This window comes from Crocodylus porosus, unplaced genomic scaffold (genome assembly GCF_001723895.1).
Source record: "Crocodylus porosus isolate Cpor-Errol unplaced genomic scaffold, CroPor_comp1, whole genome shotgun sequence".
NCBI lineage: Eukaryota > Metazoa > Chordata > Crocodylia > Crocodylidae > Crocodylus > Crocodylus porosus.
This window is the reverse complement of record NW_017728931.1, coordinates 68,419,703-68,441,870: the sequence shown is the minus strand read 5'-3', so window position 1 is coordinate 68,441,870 and position 22,168 is coordinate 68,419,703. Positions and strand designations below refer to the sequence as shown.

The 22,168-nt window shown below is 39.5% G+C and overlaps 1 protein-coding gene across 2 annotated transcripts in view; it reads left to right on the top strand.

Moving 5' to 3' along the window:
- LRRIQ1 (leucine rich repeats and IQ motif containing 1) overlaps window positions 1-22,168 on the top strand; it is a 172,382-nt gene that overhangs the window by 54,284 nt on the left and 95,930 nt on the right. For both annotated transcript variants that reach the window (XM_019543129.1, XM_019543130.1), the window contains exons 16-17: window positions 2,566-2,776; window positions 4,660-4,779. In XM_019543129.1, the coding sequence (XP_019398674.1) occupies window positions 2,566-2,776; window positions 4,660-4,779 (331 nt within the window). The remainder of the gene's footprint in view (window positions 1-2,565; window positions 2,777-4,659; window positions 4,780-22,168) is intronic.

The following is a 22,168-nucleotide window of genomic DNA, read 5'->3' as shown; positions in this document are numbered from 1 at the left end:
CTTTCAAGCACAAAATGCCTTTGTTCAGATCACCCTTTGTTATGTTAGGCAGTATACATGAGGTCAGTTGCAACAGATTATCCACTTTCAAGATTTTGAAGAGGCAGGGATTTCTTAGGGTGATACCTTTTTATTGGACCAACTGCTGAGATAGAGTTAGACAGGCTTTTGAATCCAAGACATGCAGGTCAACTGATGAAGACTGTCTTACATTGAAAAACTTGCCTAACTTTATCCCAACTGTGCAGCATGGATCCAGGGCTGCTACACTGGTAAATTTGCACCCCCTTTTGATTTCTGAGCCACCCAGAGTTTAAAACCAACTGTGGCAGTAGCAGCAGCATTTCTAGTCAGGTAGTGCTAATGAAGTCAGTTGACTTCTGACTCATAATCTACCCAATCCCTTCTAAACTCTTCATTTCATGGTGTTAATGATACTTTCTTCTTTTCAGTGGTTTTGATGTTCCACCAATCAAGGTATTCTTTGTTCTCCAATTCTGTTAGCTGTTCCTGGCAATGACATTGTAATTTCACAGCACTGCAGATTGTTTCTCATTCATTCCAGTGAAGTTATGTTTGTTTCTGCTTCAATCTGAAACTGAATAATACAGCCCTAGGCCCCTAAGCTTCTGGTTCAGGGCTTGGTAGTGTTTTTGGGCAGAGTGTCAAAGACATCCCAGAACTGACTTTTAAGATCTTGGCATGCTAGAGATGGATGGCAGGGGAGCTGCAAGGGGTCTGATCCTTCTTGTGGCAACACAGCCCTAGCCCCTTCCCTGCCATCTGCCCCAAGGTATGCGTGCACCTGCTGGTGGCAACATGCTGGGCTGGGGCTTTACAGACCCTGGTGCAGCTGCTTGCAGCATCCTCGCCACCTGCTGTGAGTAGCCCGGGCACTATGGCAGGTGGTAGAGGCCTGCCCAGGCTGGCTGTGGCAGATGCCGGGAGGCTGCAAGCAGCTGCATAGGGGCCTGCAGAGCGGAGCCCAGCTGGTTGCCAGCAATGGGTGCACATGCATCCCTGGGTGAATGGCGGGGGAGCTGCAAGTGGCCGATCCTTGCTGTGGCAGCACAGACCCAGCCCCTTCCCCATTGTTCATCCCAAGGTGCATGCTAAGCAAAATACATTTGTATGCCATACTTTGGCACATATGCTGGGGGTTGCCAACCCCTGCTCTAGTTTATTTTTAACTGGAGAAAGATATGTTGTTGTTTTATATGTGATAATGCACCTCACCATCTGCATCCCCTTTTTCAAAATTCTAGATCTACCCATGGTTCAATAAAAGATATCGCTCTAAGAAATCCTTGCCTCTGGCATAATTCCTGGACCATCATGGCTATATCAATCAGTCCAACACTAGCATAACATTCTGAAAGTCATTGAAAAGTGTGTTTCTTCATTTCCCTTAGTAGGATAGTGTTCAGAAAGGAATCCTTCTTTTTAAGATGTTCTTAAACATGTAAGATGTAGCAGTTTGATTATTTATTGTGGAATTTATTTGCTTTCAGAAAGAATGTAGAATTTTAATTGATTCCATTGAAATCAAGGGTACAGAATGACCCATTATGAAATCTAAATACTTTTGAAAATGTAGATTTTTTTTTCTAAATGTTGCATTTAAAATAGTATTGGTTTTGATTTTTTTCTTAAGTTTAATCTTCACATGTAAGAACCTAACCATTGAAACCATATCCTCTTTAATAATGATGATCACTTATACTTTACAGACTGTTAGAGAGAAGCAAGACATGCTCGTTTTTCCCTACAATTTTGTTGTTGTTTTTTTTAACCGAATTGATTAATAGTTTAGAGAGAAAATGTTTTGTTTGGTGGGGAGGGGTTGGTTTTGGCCCTCCTTCTTCCAAGATCAGATTTTAAAAAATATACCTTCATTTTTACTGAGTTAACTTAAAAACATGTATGTTGGATTGCCGCTAGAACCTGTTATAAGTCTGAAGTAGCTGCACATCATAAAATAAAGTATACAAATAGAAAGGAAAGTTGTACTATTTCTCATTCCCCTCCCCACCACTTTTAATTTGTATGATAAATGCTATTTTGGGGGGATGGATTCAAAAATAATGTGGTCAAAACATACAAAGGTGCCACTGGACTTGGATTTCTTCATCATTCTTTTTCTATAGGAAGAATGTAGCTTTGTTCCATGAGGTGCCCAAACATTTATAAATTAGCAACCACTGGACAGATCTGAACTGTATGAATGTTTCCTTCTAATTACCTTGATACCCTGCACACAAATGTTTTCAAATTAATGTATATATTTAAAAACATTCCTAATGTATTATTTTTCTGAAATAGTTGCACTGTTTAAAAATAATTTTAATTTAGGTTTGCACTTCTCAAGGTTTTGCCATCTATTATATATGTACAGGGTCTTCATAAAGTCCTTGTGCACAACCTATGTTATTCAAGTGCACAAGGACTTTATGAAGACCCTGTATATGCTTCCATGCATCAAATTTTACTGGGTACATATAACAGTTAATGACAGAGCATCCATTTCTTCATTTGCATAAAGCTTTATTTTTTTTATGTTGACAGCTTGGCAGCTACAATAATCCAGTCATATTGGCGAGGTTATGTAATTCGCAGAGATATTCATTTCTACACTAGACTACATATAGCAGCAACAGTGATTCAATCTGTTTGGCGGCAATACCAAACCAGGAGAAAAACTTCCCTCCACAAAAATAAATGTGATCAAGTCACATGCACAACAGAACAAAAGAATAGAGCTGCCACTCTTATTCAGGTTCGTTTGCTATTGTGTTGTTTATATGGCTTCAGTTAGCTTAGTAGGAAGAATCTGATTACCTGTATTTATAAATGATGTTCTTCCTTTGGGGGGGTGGGGGTAGAGAAGAGTTGTTTAAACAAGCAATTAATGATTCTAGCAGAAAGGTTTTTTTTCCTCTCCATAATGTCCTGTGTAATCCATAATGTAGTAAAAAATGTATGCCTTATGTCAAATGTTATTCCCTTGTATTAGTCAGGACTTGATTTCACTTTATTGTTTCAATCTGAACTAATCATTGTTATGTATCATCTATGGACTGTTACAAAAGCTCTAGTTTTTAAATTAAAGGGACACTTCCAGGATTTTTAACCTTTAGATAACCTATTCTGAAAGTTGTTCTATATTGTAGATCTCTTGTAAAAATGTCAGAAGCATGAAAATGACATTGGAGCATAAATGCCATTTTTAAAATCACATAGGCACTCTAGAACTGTAGATCTTATTGATCGTCAAAGGACTTCAGTCACTTTTGAAAGTTTTGTCCCTTCCCAATGTGTAACTTTATACTGGAATCTGTTCAGGAGGACTTGTTTTCTGGGAGCGTAATATGTGAGAAGCAGACAAATAATGAGATAAAGAAGGATTTCTCTTCTCCCTAAACTCTAGAGATGTGACAATTGGAGCAGAAGTCACTTTCGTATGAAGCCTGTCATTTCTTGTTACTGGAGGAGTATAGGAGATGAGATAATAACTTAATTTAATTTAAATCCAGCCAATCTAAACTGGTGTATAGTATGCCAGGTGGCAATGCCATTACTGTTGTTGTATAACACGAACAACATAAAAATATAAAGAATAATGTTTGCATTGAAATGTTAGAGGTTTTGTTACCCTTTGCATGGACACTGTGCCGCTTTTTTTCTCTGTTCACAGTGGTTAAAGGCCAGCAGAGTACCCAATTGGAAAGCAGCTCTTCATTCTTGACATTTTCATTATGTTTATGATCAGTCATTACAGTTTGTGACAGCCTATTTGTAAATTATGAGGCAGAGAAAATACAATGCTATTATTTGCATATACTTATTGGCAGAGAGAAGGAAATAGCAATATCCTTAGTAATTTATACATTGTAGAACTCTGTGAGCAAGGAAAGTTGCTGTCCCAGTTCTAACAAAATCTGTCATAAAACAGGAATTTTCCTTTAAACCCATGCTATATATAAATACAGTAATAAAAATAACATCACTGTGTATAATAGTGCCTCTTATCCTAAAATACTCCATAGGTCTTTACATGTGTTCCTAATATCTTGCATCCTTTACCAATACTTAAGTCCTTATACTTCTGGTTTATGTTCCTTTTCAACATAGAAACTTCTACTATCACTACTACAAAAATTGTTTTGTTTTGTTTTTTTTTAATGGACCAAACTAAGTGTGAAGATGAGGGTGACTGGCCTAAGTTAATTGCATGAAATGGCTGCAGGACTTATCACTAGTAACTGGTGGAAATTTGGTGCAAGTGTATTTTTGTGGTCTCAGTAATTGTAAGTTAACATTCAAGCTTCTTTTTTAATATTGTCTTCCTCCTCAGTTTATAATAGGCCCTGAAGGAATTGTGAAATAATTAATTAGTTGACCTACGTTTGTAGTTGAGGGAGTTTCAGGATTCCATTCTGCTTGCTTGAGGAGAGCCTCTTGAGTATTCTAAGCTGTAGACATATGCCGGCATTTAATTTGTCTTGTAGTTTTAAATGTCACATAAAGTTCAAAAAACAGATCATTGAGCCATTAAACCAAGGTCTAAGATGTTTTATCTTCCTAATGGGATAACATAGAGAATCTGGATTTGGGTTTGATCTATGGCCTTGTATAACATGCTTTAAATTTTTTGCTTAGGCATTTTGGAAGGGTTTCCTTCTGAGGAAAAAACTGGCCAGTGCTCTTGCTGCTGTTAAAAGTGCTGAAGTGGAGGATGACTATGAAGAAGTAAATGTGGATGATTTTACATTTGATGAAGTAAGCATCATTGTTAATATAAAACCTTCGTACAAAATGCAGTTATTTTAAAACTGTCCTATGGGTGTTAAAAAGAAAACAAATAACATAAGACATAAGAATTATATGATGAACATTAAATTATATGTTGGGTATTTTATATAACCAGAGGAAAAGAAGCATTTGGTTTATAGAATTCATTTAAATGTCTTTGTCATGGATTAATGGTTTCCTGCTCTTTGAAATGTTCTAGTAGCTACTACACTATTAATGTCACACCCAAACTGAAGTTCCATCTATTTCTAGCGTCTGGGAACATAAAATGGGTAAGACAAGTGACTATTTTTACTAGAAAAAAATATAACATTTCTAATATTACTGTTTATAGTGTATGGAATATAAAGTGCAGCAGCATAGTTCCAAAAATATTACAAAATCACAACTTTGATGAAAAGACAAACTAACCCAGACCCCGCTGTCATCAGGGATTCCAGTGATCCAATAAGCATGCTATCATTAGTATAACGATTATTAATTTGTTTAGCAGTTATGCAGACATGAAACTGGTGGATATAAACTTGTTAAAGGAAAAACAACATATTTGTTTATTTTTAACAAACCTGGATGCCAAACACATGCACACAAACAAAAGGTGCAGGCAGTAAGGTTGCTTAGTAGCTACCTAACTTCTCTGTTCAGGAAAATGACTCAGGGGATCAGGATTTTTAGTACAAGAATAATTTAAGAAGAAAGTAATAGCGGGCGCATCTACACATGCATTAATGCACCTTTTCTAATGTGCATTAAATTTAGTGCATCCAGTATGAGGGCACTTTTGCACAGGGCAGGTTTGATTTAAATCAAATAGATTTAAGTCATGATTTAAATTACGGGTCAGGAAGCCTCCATTTTAATCAGACAAGGTTCTTTGGGTAAATCTGGTATTTTTTATTTAGACCAACTAAATAGTTGGAAAAATTTTTCTTAGCAAGCTTTTGGGTTTAAAAACCCTTCATCAGGCTGAGGAAGCATCTGCAAGTCTTATGTGCTCTTCCTGGATGGAATGAATAGTAAAGAAAGTGGAGGCTGGTATGCATACAAGAAAACCAATCAATGAAAATGTAAATTCAGTCAGTAGGTGAGAGACAGGCTGGTGGGGTGGGGAAGGGGGATGAATGTAGCAGGTAAGTAGTGGAGAGGTACCTGGGGACTCAGATGTCAGGCAGATTATAATATCTCATAAATCCAGTGTCTGTATTTAGTCCATGATTTTTTGTATCCAGGAGGTTGATGAAGTGAAGTTCATAAGCTTGTCTGTGAAAAGTGTTTTGTAAATACCCATTAAAGATTAGAACTAAGGGATTGGAGAGAGACAGTGGTTTTCTTGTGAGAAATGTGTCCCCACCGGTAGGCTAGGCCCTCCAAAATGCTTTTCAGTTGGCCAGTCAAATTTTGGCAACAATCAGTATTTGTCACAGTGTATCACACTTAAGAGTCTGAGAGTATAAACAAACACTTAAAAGAAAGAATAAGAGACAGTCCTATCAACAGCATGTTTGGCTTTATGAGACTCGTAATACAAGGCACAACCAAAGGTTGTCAAGACTTCTGACCAATACAGTATCTTGCAATCTGTCCATTTTTATGAAAAGACAATTCTCGATCATAGTCATAGGAATATCTTTGGTGTCTTTTATCCCTTTTAAGAACAACACACAGAACAAGAATAAACATAGAGGAGTCCAGAAATTTTGGAACCTGACAATTTTTAAAGGTGGTCTTCACATCTAGAATATATATGGTTCAGCATAAAATGAGTATACAATACTAGTTGGAACCTGCCTATTCTGCTACTTATATATCCTATATTTATTTCTTCCCTCGCTGCTTTTCCATTTTCAAAGGAGAAAATGTGTCAGAGAAAGGAAACAGGAGGGAAAAGAGCAAATGAGTGGCAAAAGCCACTTTATATAAGTGTGATTGACAAATATTTGCCACCTTGTTTCCTGTTAATTAATACAAACCTTGTCAGAGAGGATTTCTAAGAATGCTGGGGAAATAAGAAGTGTATGGCAAATCCACAATTTCAGCACCATGTGATATAGATATATTTGGAAGATTGTAGTAATTTCCTTTTCAGGTAAGTGTTTCCTTTAACATTTTTTTTAAAAAGTATTAGTTGCATTGCATTTCTTAATATTACGATGTTTGGATACTAAATATGAGTTCTGTAGAGAAACTAGTTATCAAAGAGAAAAAAAACTGTATTTGGGAAGCTTTATTTTATAATGTTGGTCTTCCCCTTCAATTACTGTTATCCTAAATATAAACATTATTTTAAAACAACAAATTAATTAGTAATAAAGAAAATTCAACCCTATGCTTAGGTCAGAAGTTGTTCCTGTGTTCCAGACTAAAAAGATTTCATGATCCAAGCTACAAGCAATTAGATATATATGGGTCTGTCTGTGGAGAAAACTAGTGCTTCACTTTCCTCCTAGGTTCCTCTAATAATACTGATACTAAAGTCATTTATAACACTGGCTTCATTGACCACCTCCTCTCAGAGAGCATGGAAGTTGATATTAATATAGAAGTGCAAATTCTTGGGGAAAAAACATTTCTAAGCAGAACAGTATGACCTAAAGTTCTTGACTCTTTAGAAGCAAACTATATGTAAAGCCCCTAGGCTGTCTGCTGGAAAAGATTAACTAGGCCCCACGTTACCTCATTTTGTATGTAAAGTTCCTAGAAATGCTATGATAAATTTATAAGAGTAAAGATTATGATGAATGTAGATGAGGGTTAAATGGGACCTCTGTATAATTGATGGCAGGCAACTGAAATGAGCCGTTTAATGTAAAATAGCTTAGAAAGATGTATAAAAATAAGTATTCCAGGCACAGCATTTTTTGTTCTTGATACACAGAAATATTCAAAAGAATTAATATAAATGAACTTTGCAGAAGTAGTAGGGGAACAGATATCGCAGCAGTGGCCAAACCGTGGCTTGTGAGCTGCCTGCGGCTCACTGGCATGGTACTTGCAGCTCTCCAGAGTCAAAGCCCTGCTCACTTCTCTGCTCTGGGACAGCCAGCTCAGGTGCTGGGCTGCCGGGATGGGGGCTCCAGCTGCGTTGCTTACCACGAGGTGCACTCCCCACAGGGAAAGCCTGTATGGCAGGAACTCAATCTTGGAGCCAGTGCCTGACTCTTGAACATTAAACTGGAGAAGTGGGCAGAGCTCTCTGGCTCGACCTTCAGTGGAGGACCAGATGTGGCTCCCAGGGTGAGTAACTCTGGCCACCCCTGACATATCAGAACCCTACAGTAATCACTAGGTAACCCAGACAGGAAAAATGCATTTTAAACTTGAAAATAGATGCTGCAGACATATTATATCTGGATATTTTGACATTCTGGAGAATTTATTAGAGTGACTCTAGCATTCTGTGTTTAGCTTGGTTATTTAAGCCAGATCCTTGATGTTGCACCTCAGTGAATAAAGGCTGATAAGCATACCCAGTTAATGACACAACAACCCTGTAATACAGCATGTATGATAAGAAACACTATGCTGTTTATTTTTAAATTATTTTATTTTATTTGGGTGAATACATATTTAGGGGAAGATCTTTGGGACAAAAGGGTGGACTCAACATGGATCCATTAAGTTTTATGCAACTATACCAATATGCAATAGATGAGGATTTGGCCCACTGGATGTAAAATACAATACAGAATTTATGTCTTTACCTTCTTTGACATTTCTGGACAGATGTTTGTTTTCTGTTTTGAAAAAGTAGATTCTAGTCTGGACTACTTTAGAAAGAAATGATGGAGCTAAGAATACCTGATAATAAAGTTTCTCTTTTGCTAGATACATTTTTATAATCTTACAGATTACAAACTTCAAACCCAATTTCCTTATATATATCTAAATGTTTATTACAGCCACAAAATTCTGTGTATCTAACCACCTCAGAGACGCCTACAGTAGGGTGGGTTGCCCTCCTGAAAATCTACTCCTGAAATATTTCTAGTTGCTCAAAGACTGAAAGAATACTTTTCCTAGTTAGAAACTCTTCTGGGTCAGTACTAGTAATGTGGTAGGTGTATGTACTCTATAGTTAAAAAATCCCGCACCCAAGACGTTCCTATTTTGCTTGGTCCAGTAAGGTTCTCACTAGTGGGAAGTGCTTCTCAGGTCACTAGATACTGGTCAAATTTTAATCTGATGCACACTAAGGCAAAATGGACTAAGTCAAAATGTTTACTACTTACGAATGTTTTATGAGCCTCAGAAACATGTGGTCTCTGTCCACAAATACGTGCTAATTAGTAGGGCTGCATGAAATTTCACCAGCCGTTTCATTTTGACACTGTTTTGACTCATTTCAAGCTCAAAACAGAGAAATCAAAATGAAAAGAAGGGCTTTGAAACAGCCTCAAAACAAAACAAAGCCAATCAAAACGTTTAAAAACTTCCAAAGTTTTGAAGCAGCCAGCAGCCAGGTGGTGGGAGATGGGAGAACCAGAATTCTGCTGCAGTCGGGCTGGAGAAGGGAACTGAGAGGGATTGCTCAGTTTCCCTCCCCAGCTGTACGATCAGGCTGGGGAAGGCAACTCAGCCCAGCTGGGCTGGATTCCCAACCCCAGCATGACCATGCACTGGGGGGAAACGAACTGAGACCAGCTGGGCTGAATTCCCATTCCCAGCCTGATCTAGTGCTGGGGAGGGGAATTGAGCAATCAGACTCAGTTCCCTTGCCCAGTCCCAGGCAGCAGCACCAGCTTCCCTCCCTCATTTGGCAGGCAGATTGGTGCCCTCAGCCCCAGAAGGACTGGCACAGTCTGGCAGCCCTCCTGGGGTTGGGACCCGACCTGCCTGCCAGATGAGAGAGACTGTTATGAACTTCCCCAGTATAGCCAATGGGTGAAATGTCAAAACAGCTGCAAAACAGCCTCGCTGTTTTGATGAAGCAAAATGGAACAGCTGTTTCGACTTGAAATTTGAAACAAAATGCTGTTCTAGCCAAACCTCAAAACTCAAGTCAAAACAGAACAGTGCCATTTTGCACAGCCTTACTAATTAGGGGTGTGCAAAACGAGCCATATTTGATTTGGATTCAGCCCAAATTGGGAGACAGTGATTCAATTAATTGATTCAGATCACTGTCCCGATTTTGATTTGGCCAAATCTGAAGATTCAGTGCTGATTCAGAGAATTAGCAATTTGGCCATAGACACAACTTCACATGTCTTTTTCTGTGTACCTCAAGGTACCAGGCATGGCTTGTGAATGCTGTGATGGTGGGGCAGATGGAGCATCCCACAGGAGCGCAGGGTCCTCCCCGTGTACTCAGCAGCAGACTTGGAAGTGGACCGGAAGTACTTATGGTCCACTTCCGGGTCTGCTGCTGAGCACGCAGGGCACCACCCTATGGCCCTCTGGCTCTGCAATTAGCCATGGGCAGACCCCAGGTGCCCCCCCCAGACCCAGGAGGCACCAGTTGCCAGGGCACGGAGAGGGTGTCCCCTGTGCTCTCCACGGTGAACCTGGAAGTAGACCAGAAGTGCTTCTAATCCAGTTCTGACTCCGGCATGGAGCATGCTGGAGAGCCCCCTGTGCTTCTGTGGGATGCTCCATCTGCCCCAGCATTTCAGCATTCACAAGTTGCCTGGTACCTTGAGGTATGTAGAAAAAACATTTAAAGCTGTGGCTATGTCCAAATCATGGAATCTCTCCGAATCGATTTGGAGGGTTCCGATTTGATTTGGAGAGATTAAAGGGTCTCCTGATTTGATTTGGATTCAGAGATTCAGCTGCTAAATCAGGCCAAATCTCTGCCAAATCGAATCAGCAACTGAAGCTTCACACAGCCCTAGTATTAATCTTATGAGATGTAGTAAAATCATCTCATTCTTCTTATTTTACATTATGGTGAAATTTTAACAGTAGGCACATCCCTACTCAAACATGAATGTCCATGGAAAAGCTGTGTAAGCTTATGGATCCAACTGCCCTCAGTTCTTTCCTTCTGTATGAAATCATGAGAAAGGAGGCTGATAAGTGAAGCTACAGTGTTGGAAAATGTGGATATTCATTGAACTCGGAATTCCACTTATAGGTAAATAACCCGTATACACACTTAGGCCAAGAACAGCCATTATATTTGTTCCCAGATTCTATTTTTGTACCTTTGTTCTGGCACGAAAATATAATGTATAGCTATTCAAGGAATTTTTTGTGGAAGAGATGTGCTTAGGGCAGGAGCTCTTCTGGAACCCTGGAGGTTCCAGCCACGGGAAAATGCCCCCCACTGCGCACCCTCCTGGGTCACCCACAGGGTGCTTGGTTTGGAAACTTCATGGAAGAATGGTGAATTAAACAGTTATTGGCAATAGTTCTGATAGTTCGGGTGTGGTCAAAATATGGCCAGCAGGCTGCATCCAGCCTGCTGAGGGATTTTGTGTAGCCTAAAGTGGGTCCCTCAGTCCTGCCCAGGCCAGGTCATGGGGTCAGCCCAGGCCATAGGGAGTGCAGCCAATCCTGCCACCCAAGACATGCAGTGGGGATGGGGTGGTGCAGCAGCTGTACTCACTTCTTAGCAGCCCATGCAGTGATGGCTCCTTCCAGTCACTGCCAGACCCAACCCTGCTGTCCAGGCACCCCAGCCCATCCGCCCTGCACCCACTGCTGGGGGCAGATCTTATGCAGGCGGGGCACGCAACTAGCTGGATAGGATGGAGCTATGGGCAGGCAGGGGTCAGGAGTGTGATGGGTAAGTGAGGTCAGGATCACAAGGCAGGACTATGAGATGGTGACAGCATGGGGCTGGGGCCAGGGCAGAGTCATGATCCATTGCCCACATGGCCTTGAGATGGGCACAGGTTCTGAAGGCAGGGGTATAGAGCAGGGGTGTGTGGAGAGCAGATTGTGGCTGTGCTCTAGGGTCTGGGCCTGCACTGTCACTGCCCCAAGATCCTGGCCCTGAACGCAGCTCCCTGCCTGCCCACAGCCTCATCCCATCTGCCTGGCCATGCACCCTTCCTGTATGGGTCCCATCTAGTGTCCAGGGAGACCGCAGCATCACTGGGCAGCATGTAGCCGGGGCCTAGGGCAGAGCCACAATCTGCTCCCTTCATGCCCCTGCCTGCAGAACCAGCACCCATTGCAGGTGGTGGAAGCAGCGAATCACAGCTCTGCCCTGGGTCCCAGACCCATGCTGTCACCACCCCATGATCCCAACCCTGGCTGGCCCTGCCTGCAAGTCCCACTCTCAGATGACACCTGCCTGTGCCTTACCTGCCTATGGCCCCATTCCAAAGCAGAGCCACTTAGGGAGTTTTGGTGAGCTTTTGTGTTGGGGTGGGAGGAGAAGCCTATGACACCTCACCACAACTCCTTATGTGGCTGATGGGCCCAAATAATTCCCCACCCCTATTTCCTTTGGTACTACAGATGGATTTTCTGGAGTACGGATTCTTTAATTTGCTCCTTCCCAGTTGCACTGGGTGCATCTACATGTGTGCTTTAATGTGCAGTAGACTATTTTACTGCCATTACAGTATCATATATAAAACCATGACATTACAGTAATTTTTAGTAGAATAGTCTGCTGTGCATTAAGCGTCACTAAAAATGTGTGCAAATGCATTACTGTGAATTAGTACAATTTAATGTACATTAATTTAGTACCTCAGGGTGCCTGCAAATGTTCTGGGAGGCTGCTCCAACACAACGTATTTACAGAGCCTCAGAACAGACTCAATAAATCGAGTCTTCTGGAACGTGGTACTTACCGTGCTCCAGAAGCCTCCTGTGTCTTGTGTATCAGTGTCCCCAGGCTTCAAAGCTCATCAAACAAGCCTTAGTCCAAGCTCGCCTGTCAATCCCCAATCCTCACCCCTCCCCTGACTCCCAGAGCACCTGTAATAGCATGGTGGATAAAAACCAACAATTTATTTAAAAAAAATAAAAATTGGATTTTGAAAAATTTAACTCAAAATCTTTTAATTGTATTTTTTAATATTTTTGTTAAGATGTTTTTAAAAAAAATAAACATATAAAGATAGTTTTAATTTAAGATACGTTAAAGCTCAAAGGTATGGGAATGGGATAGGGATTACACCTTCTAATTATATACTATTTGAGACAGTATATTCATGTAACCTTTTTAAAAGTGTTATAAATAGATCACTACAGGCTATGGACTATATAAAGGGCCCAATCTTATGAGGTTCCCCGAGGCTCCTCTGTAGATTAGTAAAGATTAAAGAAAACCACTCCACCCAATGGGACTCAGTGCTCAGTCCAGAAGATCCCATGAAACATCTCTGTGATGCTTAGTTTTAGTTTTCAAACTGTGGATTTGTATCTCCAGAGATCATAGGCAGACAAGATGTGGGTAGATGTAATATCTTTTATTAACCACCTAAATAGTTGGAAAAATTGTTCTTTGCAAGCTTTTGGGCACAAACACCCTTCTTCTGGCATAGGGACAGTTTGTTGTCTCCATTAATAACATCGTTGTTAACAGCAGTATATGGAGATGAGAGATAACAGACCTGATTACCCACCCATCGGTCCTATTGTCTCTCTGCAAGTTTGTGTACACACAGTCAAGCCTTTACCTTTCTCTAAAAGTACAAAGTTTCAAGAAGTTAAACTGGTAAATGAATAAAGGATATCAAACAATAAGAACACACTTTTGGTAGAAAACAATGTTTAAATTGGTATCTTCCGTATTATAGGGGTGTAGGTGGTAGCTGTGTGGGTTTAAGGGCATATAGGCAGGCAAAGATTTCCTTAAGATACTCGCAGATACACTCCTGTTCCTTGACTGTTTATTTTATCTCCTATTTCTGCTCCTGATCTTCGATGTAAACAGGCTACTTAAAGGATGCAGGCAGAAATGACCATTTTTGCCTGATCTGGCCACAGAAAGCAGTTTATAGTTGTTACCAAACATAACAGCACAGCTGCAAACAGCTTCAAAAATGGCCGATTGGGTGAAAATCTGACCCCTTGTTGTATGTGGTATCAGATAAAGTCGTTACAAAATGTAGCATCTTTTGTAAGTTCTGTCTGTGGAGCTCCCAGCCTGTCCCAAAGTGAGGGGCCTCCAATTCATCCACCCCACCCTTCAGTACCAGCTGGGGCACCCCAAGAATGAGCTCCGTCTGCTGCCCCCCCCTTCTGAAAACAGGGAGCACTGGCAAGGAGCCATGGCTGATGCTATGGGAACAAGAAACAACAATGAACTTGTGTTTGGTCCGGGGTAATGTTTTAAAGAACACTTTGCAAAAATCATTCTGAGTTACAGATGGCAGATGCACTTTTGTCTACACCCGAAGAGTCTACAAAAAACTACATAAATAGAATTTTATTAAAGACCCCAAGTGTGAGTGTGGTGAGTGTGATGAAATCCAAACTATAGCACACATCACAGAGGAATGTTCTATTTATCATTTTCATGGTTGCATTGAAAATCTGCACCAGGCTACTAGCAATGCTTTGCAATGGATATCAAATCTAACACTCACTCTAGACTTATTCATCAGTGCTGTTCTTTATAGATTGTTTATAGCTTGTTCTGTTTCAGTTGCTGTATTCCATATAAATTAATAAATAAATAAGTGTTCATCTTGTTCCATTTCTTACTAACTTTTTGACAACTTTTCAGAAATAGTTCTCTAATTTTAAAATGCTTTCTCAATCTACCGTTTTTGTGGGGATTTGCAAGTCACAAGAAGAGCACACATCCAGAAACTGAATACTCTTCAAAAGTTGTGTTCTGATCAGAACATTTTAAAAGTTTAGATCATTTTAAATTAGTAACTGCAAGCGTTCTTTCTTTTGATAAAGAACCCAGCAACTGTGGCTTTCCCTCTGTTGGACTTCTAGTATCCTTTGCTGGTGTGTGATTGTGTCTTATTTTTAAGGAGTGAAATTCCAGAATGCCTATTATTTGGATACATAAATTCTAAAGGCCAGCCATATTGCAGCAAAACTGTTACAGTTTTTGAGTTCCATGGCTTTATCGATAAAGGAGTAGTGATTTTATGACAATCTGGAACATGGACCTTGAAGGGTCTTATAAAATTCTGGGGGAGGAGGGTAGAAGGATTCTGGGAACCTTTGGAGGGAAAATATGTGGGGATCCTAGAGTCTTCAAAGGCGAGAATTGAAGGTGCCAGAAGCCTGGGGACTGTTGAGGTTGTTGAGAGGGTAGGAGTAGAAACTTCAAAAGGCTTGGGTAAGTATCCAAGCATTTCTGGGGCTTATGTGAACCAAATCTAACCTCTGAAGCTTAGAAGGTTCACCCATCTGTACTTTGTAGTCCTTTATTCAAAACAAAATGTAGGAGTTGGCTCCTGACCCATAGCTTCCTTTATGGCAAAAAACACAATTTGAAGAAAAGTTTTTATATTACAGTGATATTAAATAAATATCATAAATGACTTCTGTAAGACTCTCAAAGGCTCAGCCTTGTTTGGAGTTCAATATAGCAATACTTTGGAGTTTTCAGAAATGCAAATTCTCTCAGAGTCTCTACAGTGTTTTAATACTAATCATTTACCCTCATTCTTTTTTAGGTACTGTATCAACTAATTTTAGTTTTCATCTAATTTTTTTTTTTAAATAAAAACAATTGGAAAAAGAGTGAAACCTGGTCAAATGATTGCCTGAATTTATTTAAGCATTTTGGCAGAATTACATTTGGAGAAAGCAGTCGTTGTTTTTTTTTTTTGCTCAACAAAATATTGTGATTATCCATTAATTATACAGTTACAAGAGAGAGACTGTAGATTTTCGCACATAACTGGACCTCTCTTCTAGTTTTATTTTTTTTAAAGGCATGCACTCTAATAATTAACCAAGTTTCTCTGTTTTTAAAATCTCTTGCAATCCCATGAGATCAGTTTATTGTTGTGATATTTCTTTGGAATCCATATGGTACCTCTCTCTACTTTCTTGGCTGGACACAGTGTTTGGTTTTAGCAGTCATAATGGTGTTTTTAAAATAATCTCAGTTTGCAGTAGTTCAGTGCCTTTTCTTAATTTAAGTATGATGGGTTTCTGAAGTTGGTGTTTATAGACAGAGCCATGTGGTAGCTATAAGTAATCTTTATATAGGTATTTAATATGCACAGGAATTTTGGACAATTCGTATTGAATTTACCTAATCAGGGAATCCTTGTTTCTCTCACTTCAGTTTCAGAGGGCACATCTATATATCGCTGGAGGGCAAAGTTGCTATGGCACCATGCTTTAGTACTAACTTTTAGAAGTACTAAATCACAGCTCAGTACAGGCAGTTACTGTGTTGTGTGTGCAGCACACAGGTACATATTGCCGTCACATCACCTGGGGAGTGCACTGCTACAGTGACATAGTTGGCGATCACATGTAGACACATGTGATCGCTATGTCACCATAGTATGCTGTATGATGATGTAGAGCATTGTTACATTGCCATAGCAAGATATGTAGACATGCCCAGAGTGTTTCACTGTGCTATTTTTTACTTTGCCTCCCACAGTCATTTTTCAAAAACAGCGAACCACACCATCACTTTTCCACTGATTTACGTATCAAATGTACTACATTTCCAAATTATTTAACCTGAGATCTGAAAGTTGTCTCTTATGCATTGTAAAGTTGTAGTATCTGCACAAGAGGTAGATCTACTTGCAGATTCATGGGAAGCAGGCATATTAAAATATACCCATGATAATTTTGAGGTCAGGAAATGCTATATCCCTTTACCAACTAGTCATTCTACCTTTATGGGCAGAAGGATACATTATGCTGCAAGCTTTTCCACTGTAAATATAAGGTATACTTATATGTCACAGACTAGCTCTAAAAAAGGCATTTTAGCCAAATTAATATAATGCTCTTCCTTAGGTTAATTAGCTTTTCTCTGAAATCTTCTACTTAGTTTGTAGGAAAATCCCTCTGGTAAGACTTCTTAATTAAATATCTGCTTATTCTACAGAGAGAAAAAATACAAAGAAAGAAAAAGCTGATAAAAATGCTGAATGCCATTTTTTTAAAGGAAATCCTTTTGATCTCATCTTCAGAGATATCAGCACTTCCTCTCCTTTCCTAACTAATTTATTCTCAGTTAGCAAGACAGCAGAGATTTTTCTAGAATAGCTGTCATATTTGTGTTTTATACTGTGCTCCGAAACAGAATTGAGGGGGGAGTGGCGGAGACTCTAAGGAATGAAAGAAGCTAAACGTGTGACAGGATGTCAGTGAGAAAGTAAATAGGTGGAAATTTGAGAGAAAAAAGGTAGAGCAGGAAAGAGAGGAGAAAAAAAGCCAAAGGTGAGTAAGGGAAAATTTACAGTAGTAGAGTCTCAGAACAGCAGAGATTCCCTATGCCTAAAGAAGGGTGATTGTGCCCAAAAGCTTGCAGAGAACTTTTTCCTAACTACTCAGTAGGTCTAATAAAAGATATCATATCTACCCAAAGAACCTGTCTGCCTATGTCCTTAGACCAACATGGCTACAACCAAATTCCCTATGCATCTTGTGTTTATCAACTAAGGGCATAAGCCCACGGTTGTGGGACCCTGCTTGTGTACATGTTCATAGATCTTTGTTGATGCCAGAACTGTGCCAGGAACATGATGTAAGATGGCAGGACAAGGTACTAGCAAGTTCACAGGAGGGATTGGCAGGTCTGGGGGAGTTGGTAGGATGGTGGGGTGGGCTGGATTCTCCATTGGGGGATGAATAGAGGGCTAAGTATAGCCCAGTCAGAGTCATCGGGGGTAAGAAAAGTTCAGCATCAGGGCTGGGGTGAGTAGCTGGGCTGTCTCAGCCCCAGGGCTGAATGCCAGATGTGTACAAACATTTGATAGATTGAACTAACCTGTGCCAAATTTAATCCTCAGGTAACCTAAGTTAGGTAGGCTGGCCATGTTTCTGGCCCAATCTAACCTCCCTAAATGAATGTACAGTTTGGCACTTAGATCAACCTAACACTAATTAGGTCAGATATGGGTTAGCTCAATGCAAGTAAAATGTCTTCATGTAACCCAAGTTCTTCCATATCTGGGTGACTTTACTTTGCATCTTGTACAGCAGCAGCATATTTGATGTTGTTATAATTACAAGCATATCAACAGAAATGAATAACAGTATCATCCAGTGTTGGGATAAAAAATACTTGATTCACGGTATAGGTGAAATACATTCAAAGGGTGTTTTTTTGGTTGGTTTGGCATTTCAGTACTTTTCAAGAGGCAAATGCTTGGTGTAAATTGTTTTTATACAACATGTCAGATGCAAAGCAACTGCTTTATACCATGTTACTCTCTTGTACAGCGGTCAGCAACCTGTGGCCCATGGGCCAAATAATTTTTATCTGACCAATGAAGCCACCATTTTGTCAGAGGATTCAGAGGCATTTGGTGACAACTAAGTCATGGGCATGGCAACTACAGCTTGGCAGCACAGGAACCACCTAAAATGTTGCTGCTTTTAAGCCTTTTGGGTCAGGGATAGGAAATCATCAAATTAATAGATTCATAGACATTAGGGGCTTGAAGGGACCTTGCAAAATCATCGAGTCCAGCCCCCCTGCCAAAATGTAAGCTACTGCTAACTTTGTAGGCAAAAGAAAAAGGCAGATGAGGAAACCCAACTATATAGCCTTTTTTTTTTTATCAGAAAGCAGCATCTTTCTATCTTGATTTCTGGCTAACATCTTCCTCTCTGTGATGCATCCTATTTAAATACTATGCTACTCCAAAACAGTCCTTTTCAGGACTTAATAAGCTAGTTTTTATACCTGGGAGTGTCCCAGTCTCTGCTAGGAAGTTCCTCTTTCATAAATAGAAGTAATTGCAAAGGATATATTAGAAATTAAACACTATTAAGTCTGAGAAGTTTCCTGAAACAAACCATTTTTCCTTGTTTATATATTCCTGATTGTCTGTCAGTGAAAATAATTTTTTTAATTGGAGAATTGAATGTTTTTGGCACATTTAAAGTTGTCTTTCACCCTAGACCTACAAAAATAGAACTCTTAGTTCCAAAATGATACCTTTTATTAGACCAACTGGAAATTGGCAAGAAAATTGTCCTTTTTTGCAGGCTTTTTGGATCAAAGTTGCTTTGTCAGGCTCTGGGAAAAGTGTAGATGGTAAGAAGTCCCCATAAGTAGGAAATAAACTTCATTTTTGCACAGAGGGAGCTGAAGATCTAAGGCTGTCCCTCTGGGTCCATGAGAGTGTCTTTGTGAGCTGTGTTAAGTAGCTTTTTGATGTGTTGATCAGGTAGAATTGCTTCCCTGGAGGTGTTAAATGGCAGACAGGGAGGTAAAAAACAAAACTTCCTTCTTGTTCTGCAATAAAGTTTAAAATCCAAAATCAGCTAAAATTTGACATCTTCCATGTTTCAGGGGTGTACTTGGTAGCCGTGTTGGTCTGAGACAAAAACACATACAAAAAATTCTTTCACCCTAGGAGTTTTAATGAGTCAGATTATTCTACCAGCTAATAAAGCAATGCTCATTCCATTGTATAGCTTAGTTTGGAATTAGGAAATACTTAGATATCCAGGGCTAGATTTATAGTGCATTTCAGTTGAATTCAGTGGACCTTTGGAATCTAGTCACCATTTTTATTTGCTACGATTTCAGTTAAAGAAGCAAGATTTTTAGTTACTATTTTTTAATTCATCAGTTACTAACAATTCATGTTGATAGTCCATATACAGTAATAGAAAAGAAATAAAATATAAAAGAATAGTGTGGAAATGATGTAAACTACTTGTTACAAAACCTAACACTTTTTTTTGGCTCTACATTTCAATATAACACCATTTTTATCCAGCAGGTATGAGCAGTGTAACTGGGGGCCCTGACAGATGTTTCATTTATGGCACAATGAACATGTTGTACAAGATGTAAACATGTCACACATTCAGCCAGCTTGTGGCTGGTGTGCCATTTTATGGCAACATAAAGTTGTTCCACATACAATGTAGAATGTCTTTGTGGCTGGTTTGCATGATGCCTTAAACTGAATGAAGCATGTCTCTGACCATGGCTGCTTCAGTCCTGATGCCAACAATCAGCTGATTGTCATCCTCAGGCCCAGGACAGTCTCAGGTCCTGAACTAGCCTGACATGTTTGCAGCCTTGCCCTGCAGAACGCATGCAAGGTGTAGGGCAGAGCATTTAAGCATTGTGGCACAGAAAGCCAGTGGGCTTCCTGCTGCCTGGCACATTTTTTTATAGCCTTGCCCAGCAACTCAGATGCCTGCAGCCAGTAGCACTTTTAAATGCCCTGCTCTGCACCCCACATAGGGGCTGAAAGGCAAGTCTTCAAATTTGTTGGGTACAAAGGGGAGCCCTGCTGTTGAGATCTGTCAGGGCACCACCCCATTCCTGGGCCAGACCTGCATTTGTGCTATGCCTGTCCCAGTGCTCAGCTGAGCATCTGGATGCAGCACAGGGCAGCTTCAGGATCCAGGATACAGCCACCCTCATTCCTTTGTCTGATCCCCAGAATTGGTCAGGGCACAACCCTAGTCCTGATTTGGGAACCAGGACTGTTCTGTGCCCCATATCTATCCTCAGCTATGCATAGGGATGAAACACAGAGCAGGTCCAGAGTCCAGGAGAATCCCCAGGACTGGACTGGGGGAATTGTGATTGAGCATGGGACAATCAGTGGTCTAAAAACCATGTGTGCAGCCCAGCTGGGCTGCACATGTTGTATAAAAGTCCTGGGCACCAGGAAGCTGACATCATGAAGGGGACAACTGCCAGGTGCCCCAAGCTTTTAAAAACCATGTATGCAGCCTAGTTGAGCTCTGCACTTTCAGTGTTTAAAAGCCCAGGGTGTGGGAACCCAAGATTGGGAAGAGCCTGTCCCAGATCACAGAGTCCTGGATCCCCAGGCTTTTAAAAAACATGCACGTAGCCCAGTTGCCATGCCACAAATGACAGTTTTTATGATAGAGCATAACATTCCTCATATCCCAATCATGCCAATATTTTAATATCTTCCAGGATCAGTTTGGTGTTTAAATAAATACTAAACACAGCTTTATTTTAAGTTAGTTTCAGTTCCTGCATATTTTATCACATAATTTGTTGTATCATGAACTATGTGATAAATGTTCATATAGTTTGAATATGGGCTGAAACTTGGAGAAGTACAGATCATAATATCAATATTAACATGGTGCAATATGTGTGCGTTTCTTTTTTTACTGGAAAAAAATTGTTAACAAGCAAGCATATAGATATTAAAAGGGGATTAAAATAATTTATTTCCTTACTGTTAGAAATGTGAAGTCTTTTCCTAACTTGTAAGCAATTAATGTATTATCTCTGGGCTTATGAAATAACTTTGTTAAATGGTCAGTGTGATTATTCTTTGTTTTAAAGCAAATAACAGAATTAAAATGCAAATGGAATTATTTTGCAAAGACTCTTGTTAATTGTCTTTATATTTGTACGTTTACTTATACACAGATATAAAATTGCTTATATTTACTTATATACATTGCATAATGTTGCAATGTTTGCAAGATTAGGCTCTTAGTTTGATTTCAGAAATATATTTAATGTAAGGTGGATCTTTTTGTATATCTGTGGTCTTCTAGTAAAATGGAGTTAAAATGATTGTCCATACAACAGACCTTTATAGTTTTATTTACCGCTAGTATAATACAGATTGCACTTTTTCCATCAGTTTCAATTCCTATCTTCCTTTTTCAACTGTTGCTGGAAAATCTATTTTTATATACTTTGTTTTAGACTGCTTTAGACTGTTTTATACTGAAATACTGGACATATAGGAAAAAATGAGTAGGAGTTTCTTAAACTGATGCTGTAAGAAGCTCCAGGGACAAACACAATGGAATAACATATGTTTTGACAGTCTATTATCTGTTTGTTATTGGCCAAAGCAAATGATATTTTGGTATAGTTGTTAAAAACTTATTAAGTTTTAACAGAACTAAGAGTGCCAAATGTGCTTTGTCAGCAGATATGACCTTAATAATAAATCAGTTTTCTCAGTAGTGTTTTTATTGCTGTATTCGATTTTTAAATAATGTTTTGCTGTCCTTTAAAATATAATTTCTCTCTCTACAACAGAAAACACTACAATTCATTACATCCATGTAATGAAACAAATCAAAATACAGTTGAAAATAGGAAATATTAATAGAAAATTCAATAAATGGTAAAAGGTGAATTTAAAACTAAGGCTTCACCATAAATGTAAAAAACAAAGAAAGTAGGCTGTTCTTAATCACAGCAGTAAAAGGGATCCAGTGTACATTCCATTATTATTTGTTGCTGGGTAAGTGTCCCCCAAATGGTATCTTGGATTATCATGCTTATTGCAGTTTCTTTAACAAATGAGCT